This window comes from Neodiprion pinetum, chromosome 4 (assembly GCF_021155775.2).
Source record: "Neodiprion pinetum isolate iyNeoPine1 chromosome 4, iyNeoPine1.2, whole genome shotgun sequence".
Taxonomy (NCBI): domain Eukaryota; kingdom Metazoa; phylum Arthropoda; class Insecta; order Hymenoptera; family Diprionidae; genus Neodiprion; species Neodiprion pinetum.
In genome coordinates, this window is record NC_060235.2 from 3947521 (window position 1) to 3967520 (window position 20000).

A 20000-nucleotide genomic window follows, 5' to 3' on the forward strand; every position below is an offset into this window, starting at 1 on the left:
GAAAACAGTTTTGTTTCTTTAATTTTTCTTCCATTATATGTGTATAAGCGAATTAATATTAATATCGTGTGTTTTTAAGTACGGCACGTGGCATTGTATTATACATATAATTCTATACAATGGGACGCGCGTCGTTGTTAAAAGTAATATTGCTCGTCGTTTCGTGTTGAAAATAAGAAGGAGGGGGGAAGAAAATAATAAAAAAAAATAAAAAAAAAAAAAAAAAAACAACTTGAATCGTTGAAAAAAATTTTAGAAAGAGAGAAAACAAAACGGGAAGTTGAAAAAAAAAAGAACCGAAATTAGATGCTTTGTCGACATCATTTTAGTTTTTCTCTTGTTTTCTTTTCGTTTCTTTCACGTCATGCGGCAAGATATTTTGATGCTGTAGAAAACGAACGAAATGGAAAAAACAAAAAAAAAAAAAAACCAAGCATACGATCAGGAACAACCGAACGAACGAAACAAATCAATAGTAATAACAAATTTTATTAATAATAATGATAATAATATTAATAAGAATAATAGAAATTATTATTATTATTATAAGATATCTAAATTTTTCGGTTCACGCGTTAAACAAGACCCTATAATAATTATATAGAAATGTATATTTATTTACAAGAAGTACCTAGCTTTTGTGTGCGTGTGCGTGTGTGTATGTGAGTGCGTGTGTGGGGGGGTGTTTATTTTTGTTTTTGTTTTGCGTGTTTATACATATGTAATTATAATTACATTTTAAATAGACTTAAATTTTATTAGTTACTATTTTTTTTTTTTTTTGTTTTTTTTTTTTTATTTACGTTTTGTTTTTTCCTTACATACTTCTTTCGTTCTCCATATTCGCCTGCGTTTTTGTTTGTTTAATTTTTTTTTTTTTGCTTCTAAGTAATCAGTCAAGTCCATCAATTAACTTTTTACCGTATTCAATTTGTTTGCCATACTTCGTCACTCGTCTACTTTTTCTGTTTTTTTTTTCTTTCTCTCCTTTTTGCCTTGTATCTGATGAATTCTTTTTTTTTTTTTTCACTCCCCCCTCCCCGAACCTTCGTAAGTTTCAAGTATGTAGCTGCACTTTTGGAAAACTATGGACATGATTGAATGTATATCGGTAGTTCGTACAAAACTTGATACGCACATTTACGACATAAGTTTACATACATATACACGATACTTATATATCTTTACATATTCTCTTCGTACGATATTCAGAGGTAATATTGTATTCGATCGTGTTCCGTTTCATTGCACGAGTGCACGGTTGGTTTCTGTTTATGGTTTTTTTTTTTTTTTTTTTATTTTTTCTTTTTGTCACTTTTTCTGTAACGTTTCATACTATCTATAATAACGCGTGTGAACTATTCGTATCGTAAATAAATATGTAACATATAATAAAGTATCAAACATACGTATAGCGATTCGTGCACGAAAATGTATGCATATGTATATGATTAATGTATACATATACATATATACACACACACATCATATGCGCACAAGTTTTTTTTTTTTTTTTCCCCCTTTTTTTCATTTTGAAATAACTTTTACAGCACCAGGGTAAATTACCTAGCACCATATTTGAGTTTTGTGTTTCAGTTGTCTGCTTGTTTTCGTTATTATTATTATTTTTTTTTTTTTATTTTATGCTTTTTTTTTGCATTCAATTATTGCATGCGCAGGTTTCTGTTTACGCGTTATTTATTGCGCGCACAAACACACACACACACTCACGCACGTGCAACGTATAATATAAATTTTTGTCAGGGCAGTTTCGTTGTTTTTTTTTTTTTTTCTCAACATTCTACGTATAATTTTTGTTCCCCTCGGTATCTTTTCTTCGTTATTCTTGGTTCGTTTCGCTTTTCGCGTCGACACATTTTTCATAACAATCGCGTGAGAAACGAAGCTCGTGAAATTATTGAAAATTCCCAATGGCAATGGCAATGACAAAAACAGAATAAAAGAAAAAAAAAAAAAAAGAATGGAAAAGAAATTCAAAGACGAGATTGATTTCTCACGCACGTGTGTGTTGTTTAATTACACGTGTGTGTGTGTGTGTGTGCGTATGCGCGCGCGTTTATACGCACGTACGTAAATGAGCAGCAGTCGTTGTCGGGCTTTCCAACATATAACCAGCTAGACCAGCAATGCCTTGTCGATTTAAACTATAAGTATATATGCATATGTATACATATATATATGAATAGATAAGGATGTTTTGGGTATAAGGGATTTGAAAATTGATACTAAGGACTGGGATAATTCCATACGTATGCGTGCATAGATATATATATATATATATGCGTTCGTGTACGCAATGTATGTATATATGCATAAACGTGTATGTTTTCTATCTTATCTACCACATTGCCGGCCCGGGGGCCAAGGTCTGGAAAGCACCAGAGGGTAAACGGTCAGCCAATGACAATCGCGATGGTCGAAAATTTTAATAAGCGACCATCGCGTTCATTCGCTTCAGCCATATCCTTAAATATATATATATATAATATTATACGTACTCCGTTGAAGAGAAAATTACTCTTTAATATTTATTTCTTTTCTTTTTTCCCCATCTCTTTCTCTCTCTCTCTCTCTCTCTCTCTCTCTCTCTTCTTTTTTCTTTTTTTTTTTCAAACCTAGCCGTCAAAACAACGACGACGCTCCGGCACCTTTGGTCAGACGATTTACGATCTCTTGCAGAAATTGACGAAAAGAAAGTATGTATCGCGACGTTAAATACACATTACACAATATACACGTTGTATAACAATTGGCAGTAAGGGTTGGATGATATTATTTTTTTTCTTTTTTTTAAATTTTTTTTCTTTCTTTATTTTCTTTCGTTTCGTCCATGTTTCAGGAGCGCGATCAATTTCTACCAAGTACACGCAACAACACGCGACGGTAGAAACGCGATTTCGGTACATACCTTGAGAAAGCAACAAAAAAAAAAAACAAAAAATAAAACCGACTGACACACGGTCGAAATTTCGGATTGTAAAAACAACGAGGTTTACGGAACGTCGACGAGAAAGAGACGACCGTTACAATATTAGGTGCGTTTTACGAATGACAAAAATTATGCGTGCGCGCGCGCGTGTGTGTTGCATGTATTTTTCTCTGTCCTTTCGCGAATAAAATGAAACTATTCTGTGTCATTATCACTGCAGATAAAATTTAAAAAAAAAAAAAAAAGGCTAAAAACAACGCGAAATCGTTTAAAAAAAAAACACACACATACGCAGACGCACGCATTTGCGCAAGAAGACGACGAGCGATCGATTATAAGTATACGTGTAATATAAGTAAAACCAAGACACGAAAGAGAGAAAGAAAGAACGATAAAAGGGAAAATAGTTAATTTTCAATTCATTGAATAATTGACATGAAATAACAAACTGTATATATTCCGCTTATCTACATATGTACATATATGTAATATATGCATATACATATATAGAGAGGAAATATATATATATATATATATATTATTATATACCGTAACGCAGCCGCATATTAGTATGTGTGTGTGTGTGTGTGTGTATGTGTGTTTGCCTGCGCGAAAGGGTGTGCATGCGTGTGTATACACATAGTAATTAATAATAATAATAATAATAATAATAATAATATATTCATTTATTTATACCTATTTAATTATTCATTTTATATATATGCGTATGTATGCACGCGTGTGTGTATATACATGTATATGTATATGTATATATGTACGTGTAGATATAATACAGGAAAAGTAGAAGTCTCCTTAAGAATGTATCAAAGACTTTGGGACCGAATTGCTATTATTTAATTGGGGACTCAGGGGATAAAAATCGATGAGATGACTCAACGACGTCAGTATCGGTGGCTATGATCCTACGCACATAAGGGACTCGTGCTGCGTCGTCGTCGGTGTGCCGCAGGGTGGTTGGCCGGACGCGATCATCATCTGATCCTGGTGTATACCGCCGTTCGTACTCCTGAGTATATCGTCGGCGGATAGCGGTGTGAGCTTCCAGCCTGGCATGAAGTCCTCTAGATCGGGACCGATGTCGACGTCTAGCAATTCGTTGTTGTTAAGAGGATCGAGGGGCGACTGACTCGACAAGGACAAAACGCTGCCCCAGTTTATCGACCTGCTGTCACCTTCGCTTTCGCCTATGCCGGAATCCGCGTCCGTCTCGACCGACGTCGTAGACGAAGACGACGACGAAGACGAGGAGGAGGATGAGGAGGACGACGTCGGGGGAAGCGGAAACGGGGTCAGTCTACCCTGTTCGGGGGGTTGGAGCTGGGCCATTGGGGCCGGTATCGGCGTTTCAGCGATTGACGGGCTGCGGTCCCTTTCCATCTCGCGTTCCAGATGCCTTAGAGTGTTGCATATTAGGACGGAACGGTGGAGGCTGGGATCCGGAAATTGTCGGTACTTTGCGAGCTTGCACATAGAAATATTGAGAACGGTGAGTCGTCGCTGCCTGTAACAGGCCCTCCCCCGCCTGCACCAGCTGTTCTTCGAACCCTCGCAGCATCTTTCGTTCGCCCTGTAACTCGATCCAAGTTCGAGGTAACTCTTTCCGTTCTCCTCGCGCCTTATCGTCGGTGGTTCGTAGTGATGAGGCGGCGTTCCCCACTGCGGCTGGGGCCTCGACAACTGATGATGAGGATGGTGATGGTGGTGGTGGTTGTGGTGATTGTGGTTGTAACCTCCGCCTCCTCCTCCGCCTCCGCCTCCTCCTCCGCCGCCTCCTCCTCCGCCTCCTCCTCCTCCTCCTCCTCCTCCTCCGACAACCGGGCCCCGGTAGTACGGCTGGGGGTGGTGGTGGTGAAGCTGGCCCGGACTCGGGGACGCACCGGACGGTTGGCAGGGGTTGCCCTGGAGGCACGGCGACGATATATCCAACTCGTAGTAGGAGGATCCGGAAGAATTTGTCGTCGTCGTCGTCTGGTTCCCCGGCGTGCCCAACGGCGTCGTGTAACCACCGCCGCCGCCGCCTCCTCCGCCTCTGCCTCCTCCACCTCCACCTTCTCCACCACTTTCTCCACCACCACCGTCGTTTCCGCCGCCGTCCTCCATCGCCCACCAGCTAGCGTCGACGCGTCCCAATTTTGACGGGGTCTCACCCATATCCATATCGAAATCCGTACAACCCACGCTTCCCTCGAGCTTTCGTTTTCCTGCTGCGGCCTGCAGACCCATCATTGCACAACTCTGGAATAACAAAGAAATTTACAACCCTCGATTAGTCAACGCGTCACTTACGTGCACAGATATTTATTTTCTTACGATATTGTTACTTTGGCACGCAATGCTGGCGATTTTTTTTTTTTTTTTGTTTCAGGGTGAGGGGGGGGGGATAAATATTTATACACATACATTGGGACGGTTCAGAAATGGGCCGTTTTGTTTTTTTTTTTTTAAAGACTCGCTTCTCTCCGAGGAGCTTGCACTTTTTTTGGTTGAAAAAAAAAAAAAAAAGAAAAAAAACAAGAAACAACACGGCTCGCGTAAAAAAAAATTTTTACCACCGCCTTAGCGACATGGCTGATATTTCGAAAAAGAATAACCACGCGCTACTTTCGAAATTTTTAGAATTGTGATGTCCTTAAATCCTTCTATCGCTACGTTTTGTACGACGAACGTCCAAGTACCTGATATGCGCGCGAGTTTAAGTTTTTATTTTTCTTTTTTTTTCCTTCGTACCGAGAAATCGCATGTTGAAGTTTTTAATATTTGAAAAATGAAGAAAAAAGAAAACAATTTTCACGATTTTCAACATTCGTCCCACACGCAATATTACACACACACACACACACCAATCATACCGTCGACGGACAGTCACGGTTTTATACAATTTTGCAATCGGTTATCAAGAATTTATCGCGTCTACGAGGAAAAGCATAATTGTGTGTACGTGCGTGCGTACAAATACGATACAGCTTTTATGTGGAAGAGACACGATGATCTGTACGCCTTGTTACGCAGAGTCGAAGCCGACTGCTTACGTACTTGTATCTGTATGCGTGCATCTATGTGTATACGCATCTATGTAGCATGCACGTATATAGCAACAGCAGCAGCAGCAGCAGCAGCAGCGGCAACAGCATTGGGCATGACTCACTGGGTCGGCTCGCTGACAAGCGTCGTGGCAATGACGTCACCCCCCCCCCCCCCCCCCCCCCCACCTCCCCTGCCTCTGGGCCAATCCAACTTCTCGCTAAGCCAGTCGGCCACGAAGTTCCCCTTAATCATAGACGAAGGAAGCCACCATGCATCGGAATAGTTCCCTCTATTATAGGGGATGTCCACGCCACTCGGTGTTACTCATGGTTTCCAATCGTATAAAAAAAACCGTGCTTTCGCATAAAACTACGCACGTACACACACACACACACACACACACACCGTGCATCGGCCATGCGGGTCCCTCATCCTCTCATCCGTCGTACGAGTACCAAACTGTATATGATATACCGTGTGAGGAATAAGAGAAAAAAAAAAAAAAAAACCTCCGTACCGTCATATTCTTGAATACCTCGTCACGTTACACTTATTATGCATACACGCGAGTGTTGCAGGTTTTTTTTTTCTCACGTTATCCGTTCATTTATTTCGTAATAATCTGACAATTTTTATCATTTCTCTCGAAACATCCGGCTACGATTATTTGACAAGATCGATTTTCGACTGCACGCATATCGGGTTTGTTTATTGTTATTTATATATATATGTATATGTATATATATATATGTATGTATATATGCGACAAATTATACAAGATCCGACGATCGATCTGTATAGATCTGTCCGAAGCAGTGAATGTACCTTGGAATACAGATAAAAAAGAAAGAGAAAAGCCAGAGAAAAGGTCAAATTAGTAGAAAATTGGGGAGCGTGTAGGATTAAATGTGTAGGCGGGTACGTAGTAAGATCGGGCTTTGGTGGTCACGGTGTCGTGGATCTTTTGGACAAAGGAAACATCGCGTGCGTCCGATTGCTGTTTCAGGAAAGAAAAAGTAAAAAATAAATAAATAAATAAATAAATAAATAAATAAGACTCCAGGAACGGAGGGGCGGATGTGTGTACCTAGTAATTGTTCAACGTGGATAAAATATCTCGCAAATTTATGTTTCTCTCTCTCTCTCTCTCTCTCTCTCCCTGTCTCTCATGCGTAAAATTTAACCTGCACCAGAGGTGAAGGTAAATAAGTCGATTGTATAATAATCTCCACGAGGTAGTTTTTGGATTATTGTTTGAATTCCGGACGTACTTCGAATTTACTTATTTGCATATATTATGAATGAAATGATGGTCGATTTTAAGTTTGATCGGTATCGTACGAAAACAAGGATAATTATCTGATCGGGAGATCGCTGAGGGGATGAAAAGAGTTGGGGAGATAAATAGATGACCGAAAAATCCCGACGACGCGAATATCATGGAATTGGATTATTGCTCCATTATGGAACGGAGGGTTGTAAGTTGGTAGGTGTAGGTCAGTACGACGATTAGGTAAACCGAGTGAAACGCAACTCTGTAATCAGGCTGAGGAAAAATTTTTTGGGTAAAAAAATCCATGAAATGAAAATGACAAAAACTAAATCGTTCAGCTTGTTAACTCTGTATTCGTTTCAAATTCAATTTCGAATTAGATGAAACGTTATAATGTACTTAAAAAAAAAACGTCTGTTTCGACAAATTTGTTTCTTCGCAAAGTAATAAAGTAACTATCTATCTATCCATCTACTTTTCCGTCCGTCTTTCGCGTTATCGTTTGTCGGTAAGAGGAGAAGATCACGATGATGACGATGATGACGATGATGATGACCGGTTAGTTGGTACATTAGCAAGACTATAAACTCTGCGGTACAAAAGCCTCGTCCTCGTTCTCCAAGTCGGAAAATGAAACTCTGTGAATTGTCTCGAGACCCCGATACTTTTATACAGAATTATGAGGATAAAACTGACGAGCGCCATTTTTCTATTTGAAAAAAAATTTAACACATTTGACTGCTGGCCTCAGCTTCGTCCGTGATCCACCTACTTCTTCCCCCGCGTATTATATCCTCGGTTCGTTTCATCAGGCTTCAGCGTCGCTACGCGACATTGCGTTGGTGGTATATCGAGGAGAAATACACACCTCTTATACTCTTATAAGATGAGTACCGGGGACCGGCCGGCGGGCACATCGATGAATACCAAGATAACTACATAGACGGCAGAGACTTATACACGCGTATCATCTCGCCCGGCAACTTTGCCTTCTCATCATCGGAGTAATAGGTATAGGTATACAAGGTACGAGGTATAAAAGGTGTAAGGTATTTTCCATGCACGAACTGCAACTCGGTGACTTTATGCGAATCCACGCCCCGCATTGAGAGAAATTTTTAGTTCCGGTTACCGCTCAGTTCTAAGCTATTTTCATTTTTTACCACGATCGAAAAACGTTGTTCTAGGGAGAAAATGAAAATTAGTTTTATAGCTGTTACCGGAAAGTCTTGTATCCGTTGCTATTCTTTCTCATTACGATCATTGTTGCTAGATTTTCTCGCAACTGTTGCGAAAATTTAACGCTCGCGCAACGATAAATTGACGTTAAAGGCTTGTTTGACTAAAAAATTAGGGTAAACCTCAGAAACTGATTTTGCGTTGCAATAACCAAAAACGAATCGACGATATCGCAAAATGGTTACGCGTAACAGTTTTTTCAACGATACCTGTTTTACCGAATTTTCCCAGTTACTGTAACAAGTGAAATTTTTCTCAGTGCGCTTTATCTAAAAATAAGACGACACTTATTCAAAATACCGATTGTAATTCTCTGTGCAAAAATATTATCCTAGACATGACTCTTTAACTACTCTTTTCGTCCGCAACGTTGTTCGATATTATACGACGACGATGACTGTGATGAAAAAAAAAAAAAAAAATACCCGCGCTGTGTATTGATTAAAGTTTAAAAAATTTCTACATAAGAGAACAAAACTCGAATGTTCTTTTATCGTTGATCGAAATCATAGCGATATCTTCCAGCTGCAACAAGTGACTGCTAATATAGTTTTTCGTTAAATATTTTTTTCTTCGGTTGGTTGTAGTTTTATTTTTTATTTTTTACACGTCAATCGAACATTGCCAGACGAGTAGCAAAGCGACCGATGGTAAAAAATCATAGGTGAACGTTGTAAGCGTCCAGAGAGGCTGCGGTCAGCCAACGAACACCGGGCACTAGACTTAAGTCAGATATAGAAAAACGCAGCTGATTAGCCGTTGATATCTCTTCGCGCGGATAAGATTGCCGCTAGATTTGTAATTGCAACGCACACGCAGAGGTTCAACAAAACACTCCGACTGCCTCTCGCAGAATCTCGATGACGTATAGAGGAGATTTTTCAACAAGGATCAAATATCATTCCTTTGTTTATCAAGGGTGGTAGCAAATTTTTTAGTTCAAAAAAAATTTCACAACATTTCGACATTTACGGGGATCTAAGGTCTAGTTTTTTTTCCCCCCCGGTCCTAGTAAGTTACCAAAACCTAAATGGCTCAGCTTTATTAACTGAGTATAGAATTTTTTTGAAATTCAATTTCAAATTCGATGAAAAATTGTAACGTAAGAGAAAGGAAAAATAAAAAATATATATATATATAGAGCTTCGGTAAAAAAAATCAATCGCGTTACATGTCTGTATGAAATTTAAACACGCGTTATATATACCATGGCGAGAATTTCGTTTTACCGTATATATATATACACCTTCGAGTTCCTTATTTTCCTGTTACACCGATATTATCGCGAAGGCGTTGTTGACCAATGAAACGTCGACGCGAGGCCTTCGGCAGAATGCAGATTTCTACAACATCGGCGGGACTTTCCCGCGTGCGCGCTGAATTCATATTTACCGCGACTTCAATTTATCATCACGTGGTTTTTACGCGTAACGGGGATCAATAGCTTCGTAATAAGAGGATAAAAAAAAAAAAAGTACCCGGCTGTTGCGATGCTACAATTGTGAAAAAATAAATAATAAAAACACATAGATTGTATGCATATATTTATATATACACAATACAACAGGTGTTGTTATGTTATATACATTATTACAGTAAAGTGTATATCGTGTACATCATTTTGCAGAATCATGGGATTTTTCGTTTTAAATGATGAGAGGGGCAAAACCTTGCTGTACGTATAGCGTAAGAATGAGGGGATAAATTAAAATAAAAAAAATAGTCGCTTTTGAAATTTCAATTTCACCGATATTTAGCCATTGCGAGATTTGGCGTTTTTAGAAACTGTTTTACCAATTTGATAACCCAAGATCGATCAGTTTTCTAATCCTTGTCCGGACGACAATTGAGATTCGAAAAAATCATGTAATAAAAATCGACCGCACGCGTAACGGTATAATTAAATTGAGAATGATTGTTTTAAAAATAAAAAAAAAAATAAAAAAACCAGTGTCCCGATTAAAAATTCATTTCTTTACACACATATTTTGTTTTGAAAAATTTCGATCGTAAGATCATACGATAGAACGATATCAGTTAGCCGTTAGCCTTTAAACTAACACTGCGCGTAGTCTTGGGTGCATAGAGACGTTGAAAGATCGATAAAGGATGTGAGCGTCCTTCGCTTAAAAGTTTGAAATCTTGACAAAAAAGAAACAAAAAAAATAAAATAAAAATTTCAATGTACATATACTTGAGAAATGCGAACGTTAATTTACATACGTATATAACCGTGGGCAAGAACGTAGAAAGTATAAATAAATAGATAAGTATAAATAAATAGATAAGTAAATAAATAAATAAATATCGTTGGTCTTGGGACAGCCGCCGCCGCCGCGTCATCGGTTGGCCGGTGAAATACTCTAATCCGAATTTTAGGTTTTCTGAGGGTACTAGAGGGATGCGGGTAGGGCAAGGCCCGGGAATAGTCGGGCGCTGGGTTCCTACCTGGGTACGGGGACCAGGTAGAAACGGGCCGGGTCCTTTCCCTTGACGAGGGTCCGACGTCGCGGCCCTAGGTCGTCGGGCCCATCCGTTTCTGAATAACTGACAGTGGTTCTCCGTCCGGTGGTCACCTCCGGGCCCCTCGAGAGCGGCTCTGACAAAGAAACGGTAATGAGGTCAGTGCCTCGACTCGTCGATATAAACGCGATAATTAGTACCCCAGGGTCCACAGTTTCGACCCCCGTTCCAAGCTGGCGACTCGAGCGATTCGAGAAGAAGAAGAAGAAGAAGAAGAAGAAGAAGAAGAAGAAGAAGCGGAAGGAGGAAAAGGAGGAAAAGGTACTTTTACCCGTTGAATCCGCGTCATCGAGGACGATGCGATGACTAACTCGCGGTACGGGAAAAGCGTGGCATCCGTCGATTCATAGAACGAAGCCGGTTGCACAGGCCAGAAAGAGGAGGCCGAAAATAGGAATCCGGCTCGAAGGGACCACCCTACAGTCGCAGGGGTATTGTTGGAAATCGGGGGTTGCCGCTACGAGGGTTGGAGTCTTTCAGGCACCGCCGGGGCCGGCCTGCCAGGCTTCCAGGCTGCCAGGCGGCGACCGGCTGAAGCATGGCTGCCTGCCTGCCTGCCTGCGTCTCTTTGTGTGGGCGACCTGGGTCGACCGGGTATGGAGAGGGAGAGAGAGGGAGAGAGAGAGCGAAGCAGGCAGCCCACCGCGCCGGAGGAAAATCCGTTTTTACCTCCTTCACAATTTCGTCGAGAGTTCCGGTTTCGTATGGTGTGGATGGACGCGTAACCGTAACACCGGCGAACTCTCGACTGTCTCGAGAGTCCGCGAATCGGGTGCCATGGATGTTCGTGGTGAAAATTAGAATTAAAATAAAAACAGACAAATGCGAAGGGGGGCAGAGGGTAGCTACTGTATGATATAAGAATCGGTGGGACGTAGCAGGAGATATACACGTTATTTCTACTACAACCCGTCAACGAGGGAAAGAGTGAAAAAGAAAAAAGAAAAACGCGAATCGAGGCGGGAATCCATTTTTTTTTTCAAATAAACAGTTACTCAGTGAACACAAGTAAATACATTATTCGCGGTAAACGTTAGTAAACAAAATATTGCCAGGACGAAAGATTTCATAAATTGAAGGATGTTTCTGGAACCTCAACGAGTTCCAGGAGGACCCCCCACTGGACACCGTCTAACGTTACAGCGAGGATACCGGAAGATCATTCCTAAGGATAAGGGTAAGGGTAAGGATAAAGTGAGGTCAGGAATGGGACGAACGCCGCGGAAGGAGTAAGAAGAAACTACCGACAAGGAATATTCCTGGAGCTTTCGAGTATTCAACGTTTCTTGTAACATAACCAACCGCGCGGCGTCGAACCAACGCCGCCACACCTTTTACCAACACCCGGATGAAGGTCTCGAGTGTACGAAGGAACGGCACGAACAACCGAGAGGAGTAGCAACAGTCGCCTCTGATGCTGTTGACGTTGATGACGTTCCAACGGGAGAACCGAAGACCTGAACGAGAGGGCTCTCTCCGGCCGGATAGAAACGAAGACCCGCAACAATCTTAAACAATATCTACTACGGAGAGTGGAAACTAACAGTAAAACTCTCTTCTCGCCGCGAACGTCCGGACTTTACGTAGCTTGGTAACGTCGCACAATTATACCTGGATACGACATGGTTACAAAGGGAAGTTCCGTTCGCCTCGTTCTCTTCGCAATCCACGCACGAATAGACGACAAGGATGACGATGATGACGATGACAAGGGCTAACCAAGTGAGGAAGAACCGCAACACTCGAAAACGATTTCCCGTTTTTTTTTTTTTTTTGTTTTTTTTTCTGTCGTTTCGATTCCGTGCGTTTTGGTATCCGGTAAGATATCGAATAATTATAGAAACGTCATTTGTACCGTATAATACGAATTGAAGAAAACTTTTCCCTTTTTGCTTTTGCAATTATTCCATCGTTGCAATGAAAATTTATGCGTAATTATTTGTATATATATATATATATACATATATATGTATATATACGCGAAGAAATGTCACTGGGAATGAAATACACATGTGTTGCCAAGTATGTATAGTTAAACTGAGAAGAGACAGGGAGAGACTCTGGCGCGCTCGTTCACGTAAAGACAGTACCGCTATATAGTTTGCTGAAATTTCTCCTATCGTTCCTACTCTTCTTCAACTTCTTCAACTTCATCCTCTTCTTCATCTTCATCTTTTTCTTTGTACAGCCAGATGATAATAACCCACGTTTAGCGTCAGGACTAGCTGTAAATTTAGCGTTTCTAAATTCTACGTTAACATATTCCCTAGTTCACGTTAGATTGTACAGACAAAGGTACAAGTTTTGTTAAACCACCACATCGGTTGCCCACAGAGTAAAATAATCCCATAAAAGAATTATTCCTCCCAACGCCTACCTTTAATTACACATCGATTAGTACCTTCTAAAATAAACCAAAAATAAAAATATTTCGATTTTCACCGATCGACGAACACGAAACGGGGACTTTCGACATAAGGAGATAAAGAGAGAGATAGAATGCGATGTATGTGCGCGCGCGCGCGCGCGCAAACAGAGATAAGGGTATTGAAAAGAGAAACACACGGCACAGAGAGGTTGTGCAAAGAGAAAAAATATATATATATATATATACACACACAATGTTTTTCGACGAGTCTTTCGAAGTGACCAGACTCGGCGAGAATTCTACGACGGCGACGATATTGTGATACTCTCAAGGCTAGCCAACCGGGCAGCGTGTAACTAACTAACCATACACCTATACCATCCGTAAGTTGTTGCGTCGCTAGTGGCCGAATGCCGACCATACGAGCAGCACCAGCAGCACGAACGGACGGTTGGATCGCTGACAGTGGTCGTCGTTCGTCGGACGTACGTACGTTGCGTAGGTACAACGTAGGTACGTAAGTACGAAGGAACGAAGGAACGAAGGAACGGACGGACGTACGGCTGTACTGTTATTTTTAACTCGACGCCGACGCGCCGCCCGAAGTCTAAAACCGTACGTTCGTTCGTTCCCTCGCGTCCTCTCTCGGCCGCCTCCCCTCCGGCCCCTCTCTCTCTCTCTCGCTCTCTCTCTCTCTCTCTCTCTCTCTCTCTCTCTCTTTCCTCCCCTCACGGCGTCGTCAGTGCCGGCGAGAATCGGGGGCCGCCTTTCCGTGCCGCACGGCGACGCCGCTACCTCGCAGACGCCGGGGGCGCATATTTCGGAGAGCTTGTTTTCAAAGTCTCTATACCCACCAACCCTCCGCCATCTACCGTCCATCTATTGCCGTTCTGTTTTTCAAAATTTACCATACACGCGAGCTTTGTCGAGGAAGAATATCAAAATTAATACCCGTACGTAACAGCACGGATCAATTTGTGTACTTAGCGTCGCATGCGAAAGTTACATGAAATCGAAAAACTGCGACATCTGTCACCGTCAACTCCATCCCTTCCGACATTCCCTTCTTTTCAATATTTTACGATTTACACATCGAAACTTTTCGTTATTCAAAACATCTACACACGGTCAGAGCCCCCTCTCGGCTTTTTTGTTTTCTATAAATTGATCCTATATGTACGTCTCACGTAACAGATACGGTACATAAAACCGTTGCTGCAGGTATAAAGATCTTACGCACATCTTTGTAATAAAAATAGAAGAAAAATAAAATTTTAATAATAATAATAATAATAATAACAACAACAACAATAATAATATTAATAATTTCGTAGCGATACCGAGGCATAGTTTTTTCTTACAACCTTCTATCGAAACAAGTTATAAGAATCCCGCGCGTATGTACGTATGCCCCCCACACACACACACACACGGATATATATATACATATTATTGTACAAACGGACGCGTGTAGGAAGGCGAGACACACGTACACAGTCACCGCGCGTATATTTCATTTCGAAACCTAGATTTCCCGCCAGTCGTTAGGGTCCCGCGGTGTTACGGCAACGCCGCAACGCAACGGCAGGCATGGTCAGAGAAGAGAGGAGAGGAGAGGAGAGTAGAGGAGATCCGGCAACGCGGCGCGAGTGTAAATGCGTTGTCGACGGTTCCGTGCTGATACCCACGTTCCCAGCCAAAGCTTCTATACTCTACGTACGTTCGCCTTGCCGACCGCTGCCTGCCGGTGCTGGTGAGTAAACGGCGAACGAGAGAGAGAGAGAGAGAGAGAGAGAGAGAGAGAAAGAGAGAAATGAATAAACCCACCTCGGGAGACTTTCTACTCGAGGAATGGGGTTGCGCCACGCATAGATCTCGGGCTAGAGTGGGTGGAAAAACCCGGCGTACACCTACGAGTCGTCGGGGGTTGTTTCATTTTGTCGCACGCGATTCCCCGATTTTACAGTTTCTTTTCTTTTTTTTTTCATTTTTTCAAAGAACTTGTTACCCTTTTCTCAATTTGTTTTCCCTTGGGGTAAGCGTACCGGTTATCGACACGTTTAGACCCTTTTATTCTCAATAATTAGAACTAAAACGGCACGGATTGAGAAAAAAAAAAAAACACACACACACACACACACACACAAATCGCGAGAGTTAAGAGACTAAAATTTTCTTTCTTTTCTCTTTTTGTTTTTGGTAATTTTAGAACTCAGTATCAAACAGACGCAACCAAAAAATAAAAAAAAAAAAAGGTGCAAGAACTGGTACCAATGACCGTACTACATACTACCGGTTTTAAATTGTCGAAACACAGGATAAAACTGTCTCGAATTATTTCATAGATCGTTTAAACCGTATTGCGATGAGAATTGTTTGAAGTTTTGTTTTCCGCAAGTAATAAATTCGGCACACCGTGTAATTTTTATCTATTTTTTTCAAGATTGTTCGAAATTTCAAACTCTAAACTACTCTTTCAAAGTCAGGTAAATACACAGACGTGTAGACATAATTCCGTAGTTGAGAAATGTTTAATTTCGGTATTAAACGTACACTTTTCAACATGTCTACCAACTTCGACGGTCCTAATCTCATGTTGCGACAGATAGTTGGCGCTCGTGTTTGTCTATAATAATTCTACCGATGCTGCTGCTGAATATATTTTGGGGTTGTGAAAGAGGAGGAGAAAGAAATAACGCATAGATTAAGAAATTTAAAGAAAGAAAGAAAGAAAGAAGAAGAAGAAGAAGAAGAAGAAGAAGAAATCCCGCGAAACAAACAAAACGATCAGGAAAATATAGTATATAATAAACGTACGATATATGTATACGTATATATATCACATACGCCTAATGACAATGATTCTCGTTAAAAAAATTTTGAAAGGCAGCCTCCTCCGCCTCCTCCTGCTCCTACTACTACTGCTACTACTCAATACTCGTTACTACAAGGCGTGTATAAGATATAGTCAGTTGCACGCGACTTAATGTATATTGTAATACAGGCAGGTATAGAGATATAATATATAACCGTACACCGTGCAGGTTATTCGATGTGTTTCTTGCCGCGTTGCGACTGGGCGCGGGCAAGCAGGCAGGATAACTTTACGAAGTTGAACTTTACAATTAGCGGCCCGACGATTGATAAAAATCAAAGAGAAAGACAAAAAAAAAAAAAAAGAATTAGTAGAAACAGATTTACAAGGAAGAGTAAATAAATAAATAAACGATGAGAAAAAATCCCGTCGCACAATAAACCCAAAGGAGACAAACTGGTAGTTTTTTTTTTCTTTTTTTATATGATATAATATACGATATAGAAATAGCGGCATGCGCATGAAATACTGAAATATTGTAGCAACCGTAGAGTAAATCGGATGGGAGTAACAAAAAACAAAAAAAAAAAAAGGGAACGGAACGACGAATTTTGATAACCGCAAAAAAAATCTTACTCGTAGTAATTTAAACATGCGGAAAGTCCGAGTGTAGAAAATTGATAGAACATAGAAAGTCGAAGTATACCTGGAAAGGTCGAAACATTGAACAGGAAAATGGAGAATCTGTAATTTAAAAAAATTAACTATTTCGCTTTTTTAAGAATTCGACGTCAAGGCCCTTCGATTTTTCGAACGTTCAACATTTTCATCCCCGCCCAGAGTAAGTCTTGTAGAATTGTTAACAAAATGTTGAAAATCGTAACATGCCGCTTTCTCGCTCGTGTATTCTGTATTTTAAAAAGAATTTTCAGCGCGTTCGTTCGTTCGTTCGTTCGTTCGGCCGTCAACTCCGGCGCCGCTCGCTAGGCTTCGAGCCTCAAGCCTCGTGGCAACTTTCTAGTTTAGCTTACGCGGTGCCGCATGCGGCACGGTTCGGTATAAACCCACGTAAAGCAGCATCGGCATTGAACCGTTCTCCGGCTCGGAAGAGAACCAACAACCGACGGCGATCGGTGATGTTGCCGCATGCCCATCGACGCCGAGGTGTGCGTGGACGATCATTTTGCCGTGGATGGTTCTCGGCAGCATCGCCGACAACGGCAGCGGCAGCGAGAGCAAACTGGTTTTACACTCTACACACGGAATAGGGCAGAGAATAAGACAGACTCTCCTCTCGCTTCCGCTATCCCGCTTCTTGTTACAGAGGTATAAGGTCTGCGTATATCTAGCCAAAGATACAACGGATTGAAGTTTGTAACGTTGCGTTGCGTAATGCAGGGTTCGTACGCAAAGGGAAAAACGAGAAAACCGGGAGAACTCGGGGAGTTTCGAAAATAAGACTGGAATTTTAGGTTTCTTGAAGAAATGAACTCGTTCTTATGCGTACATTACTTGATATCAAAGCTCCTTTCGTTTTCTTTTTTTTATTACTGATAATCGCTGGCTGTTGTTTGTAAATTAGTAGTCGGACAGTAAATTAATTACTACGTAATATTGAAGGTATTAGTAGTAATAAGCAAAAAAATTGTCATTAATCAGCGGCATATTTCTTGCAAGGTTACTGAAAAAAATCCCATTTTCAGGCTGGAACACCTGGAAAACTCAGGGAATTTCGGCTTTCAAAAAGCGTACGAAGCCTGTAATGCGAGTAATTTTACTAATTTAGGATTAGTTTAAGCTGGTGGTGGGTCAAAACTTGAAAGTGTCGATATTTCGAAATTTCAAACATGCGTAAATAAAACAAGGACGGACGAATTGCTAGAAAATATTCACCCCTTTAACTTTTTAAACGTGTTCGTACAGCGTATCGACAAAATCGTCATTTTTTCTTACAAACTTTCGATACGTTAACGTTACTAAATTTCAGCCTCTTAAAGATATACTTGGATAAACCCTAACTGCCCGGGCATTGTCGTGTAAAATACAAGTCACCGGTATTTCAGATCTGTGTGTTTCAATACGTTGCACGGCATAGACGGATTGACTGATCGATCGATCGATCGACAGGCGGGAATACTGTACTGCGAATCGAGTTTTCGCCCGGTTTCAAGTTACAGTTCCCCAAATTTAACTTCATTTTACTTTCTTATTCATCATTATCATAACGTGCAAACTTCGTCTCGTTACATACACACACGCACATGTAATGTATATCGTATAATTTTTGGAATATCGATCCGATAAAAAACTTTCAGACAAAATATTTTTATATAATATCATTATTTTTTTTCCGTGTACAGGAAAGGAAGGGAAAGATAAAGGAAAACCCAAGTTTAATAGAATACAGATAGTTACGAGATCATTAATCGGTGACTTTGCATTATCGTTCCGTTTCGTTAATCGTTAAAATTTCTCATACCCCGATGTCTATTTTAGTTATACCTATAAATATTACAGGGATACGATGGAATAACTTCTCAAGTACCATGAATCGATTCAACGTTAAAATCACTCGCATCCGCTGTATATGTGCACATAGATCTTCGAAATTCGCTTCACAGTTGATATTATTCGACAAATTGTTACAGTATTAAACTGTACAAAGAGTGAAACTTGTTTGTGAAAAAAAAAAAAAAAAAAAAAAGAACTTTTTTTTTTTTTTTTTGTTATTTCTTATCTTTCCTAAATTTTCAAAAATCTTTATACAAAATATACAATATAGTATCGATTTACATACAATCCACCTGCAAGAGGTATGAAAAAATCTATACATATATCATCGCGAGACGATTCTGTCAATTTTTAGCCCCGTGAATATGAAATCGCGTAAAACTGCTGCGCTGCGGGGTGGAGGTGGAAGTGGAAGTAGGATCGGTTGATTTTGTCGAGGGTTGAAAGGAGGGGGTTGGTTGCAGGTCTCATTACTGGACGCTCGCATCTAATCTCTTGTAATACTGTTCCCTTTTTACATACACACACTCTGGTGTCCCCCTCCCTCCCTTTCCATCTGCCGATTTATATCTCGCTCTCTCTCTCTCCATCTCTCTCTCTCTCTCTCTTTATCTCTCTTTCTCACTCTCGCGGCACGGGGGTTTCCTGAGATGTGGTTGAGAGACGCATCTCGCATCCCTCGTCTCTCCTATTCTCTCATCTCTCTTCCCTTGTGCCTCTCGTACCGACAACGGCCGAGAACACCCTCCTCTATATATCCCCGTCCCTGTCTTACTCTCGACGAGGGGTCGAAGGGGGGGGGGGGGGGGGGGGAGGGGGAGCGGCGGGGGTGGGTTTAGTTTCGCCAGGGGTTTGTCGAAGGGGGGATACACGAAGTAAAGGGGAATTGGTACGGCGATGGGTAGGGAAGGAAGGAGAAATGGGTTGATTGCACTAGCGGCGCGGCGCCGCGGCTCTCTCCCTCTATCTCTCGTTCCCTTTCTCTTTCCCCCTCACCCCCTCGCCCCCTCCCCCGCCGCCGCCGCCGCCACACCTCGCCGCCCCGCGCCAACAACCACCACCGACGACGCCGCCTCCCGTCCTTCTCGAATCATTTTCTCTTTCTCGCCCTAGCCCTAACCCTCGCGCTTTTCTCCCTTCTCTCCTCCCCGTCGAGTCCGAGCGAGAAAAAGAGGAGGGAAAAAAAAAAAGAAGAGAGAAAGAGAAAGAGAGACAGAGAGACAGGGACGAGCGATGCAGAGAAAAAGATAAAATAGATGAGTATAGAGTGGTAAAC

General features: G+C 41.3%; 1 protein-coding gene across 1 annotated transcript in view; it reads right to left on the reverse strand.

The window, feature by feature from the left end:
• Positions 1-960: 960 nt before the first annotated feature.
• Positions 961-20000, reverse strand: part of tara (taranis) — a 36257-nt gene continuing 17217 nt past the window's right edge. The window contains exons 2-3 of the mRNA XM_046621402.2: positions 4792-5206; positions 961-4701 (exon numbers count right to left, since the gene is read on the reverse strand). Of these exons, the coding sequence (XP_046477358.1) occupies positions 3866-4701; positions 4792-5206 (1251 nt within the window). The 3' untranslated portion in view covers positions 961-3865. The remainder of the gene's footprint in view (positions 4702-4791; positions 5207-20000) is intronic.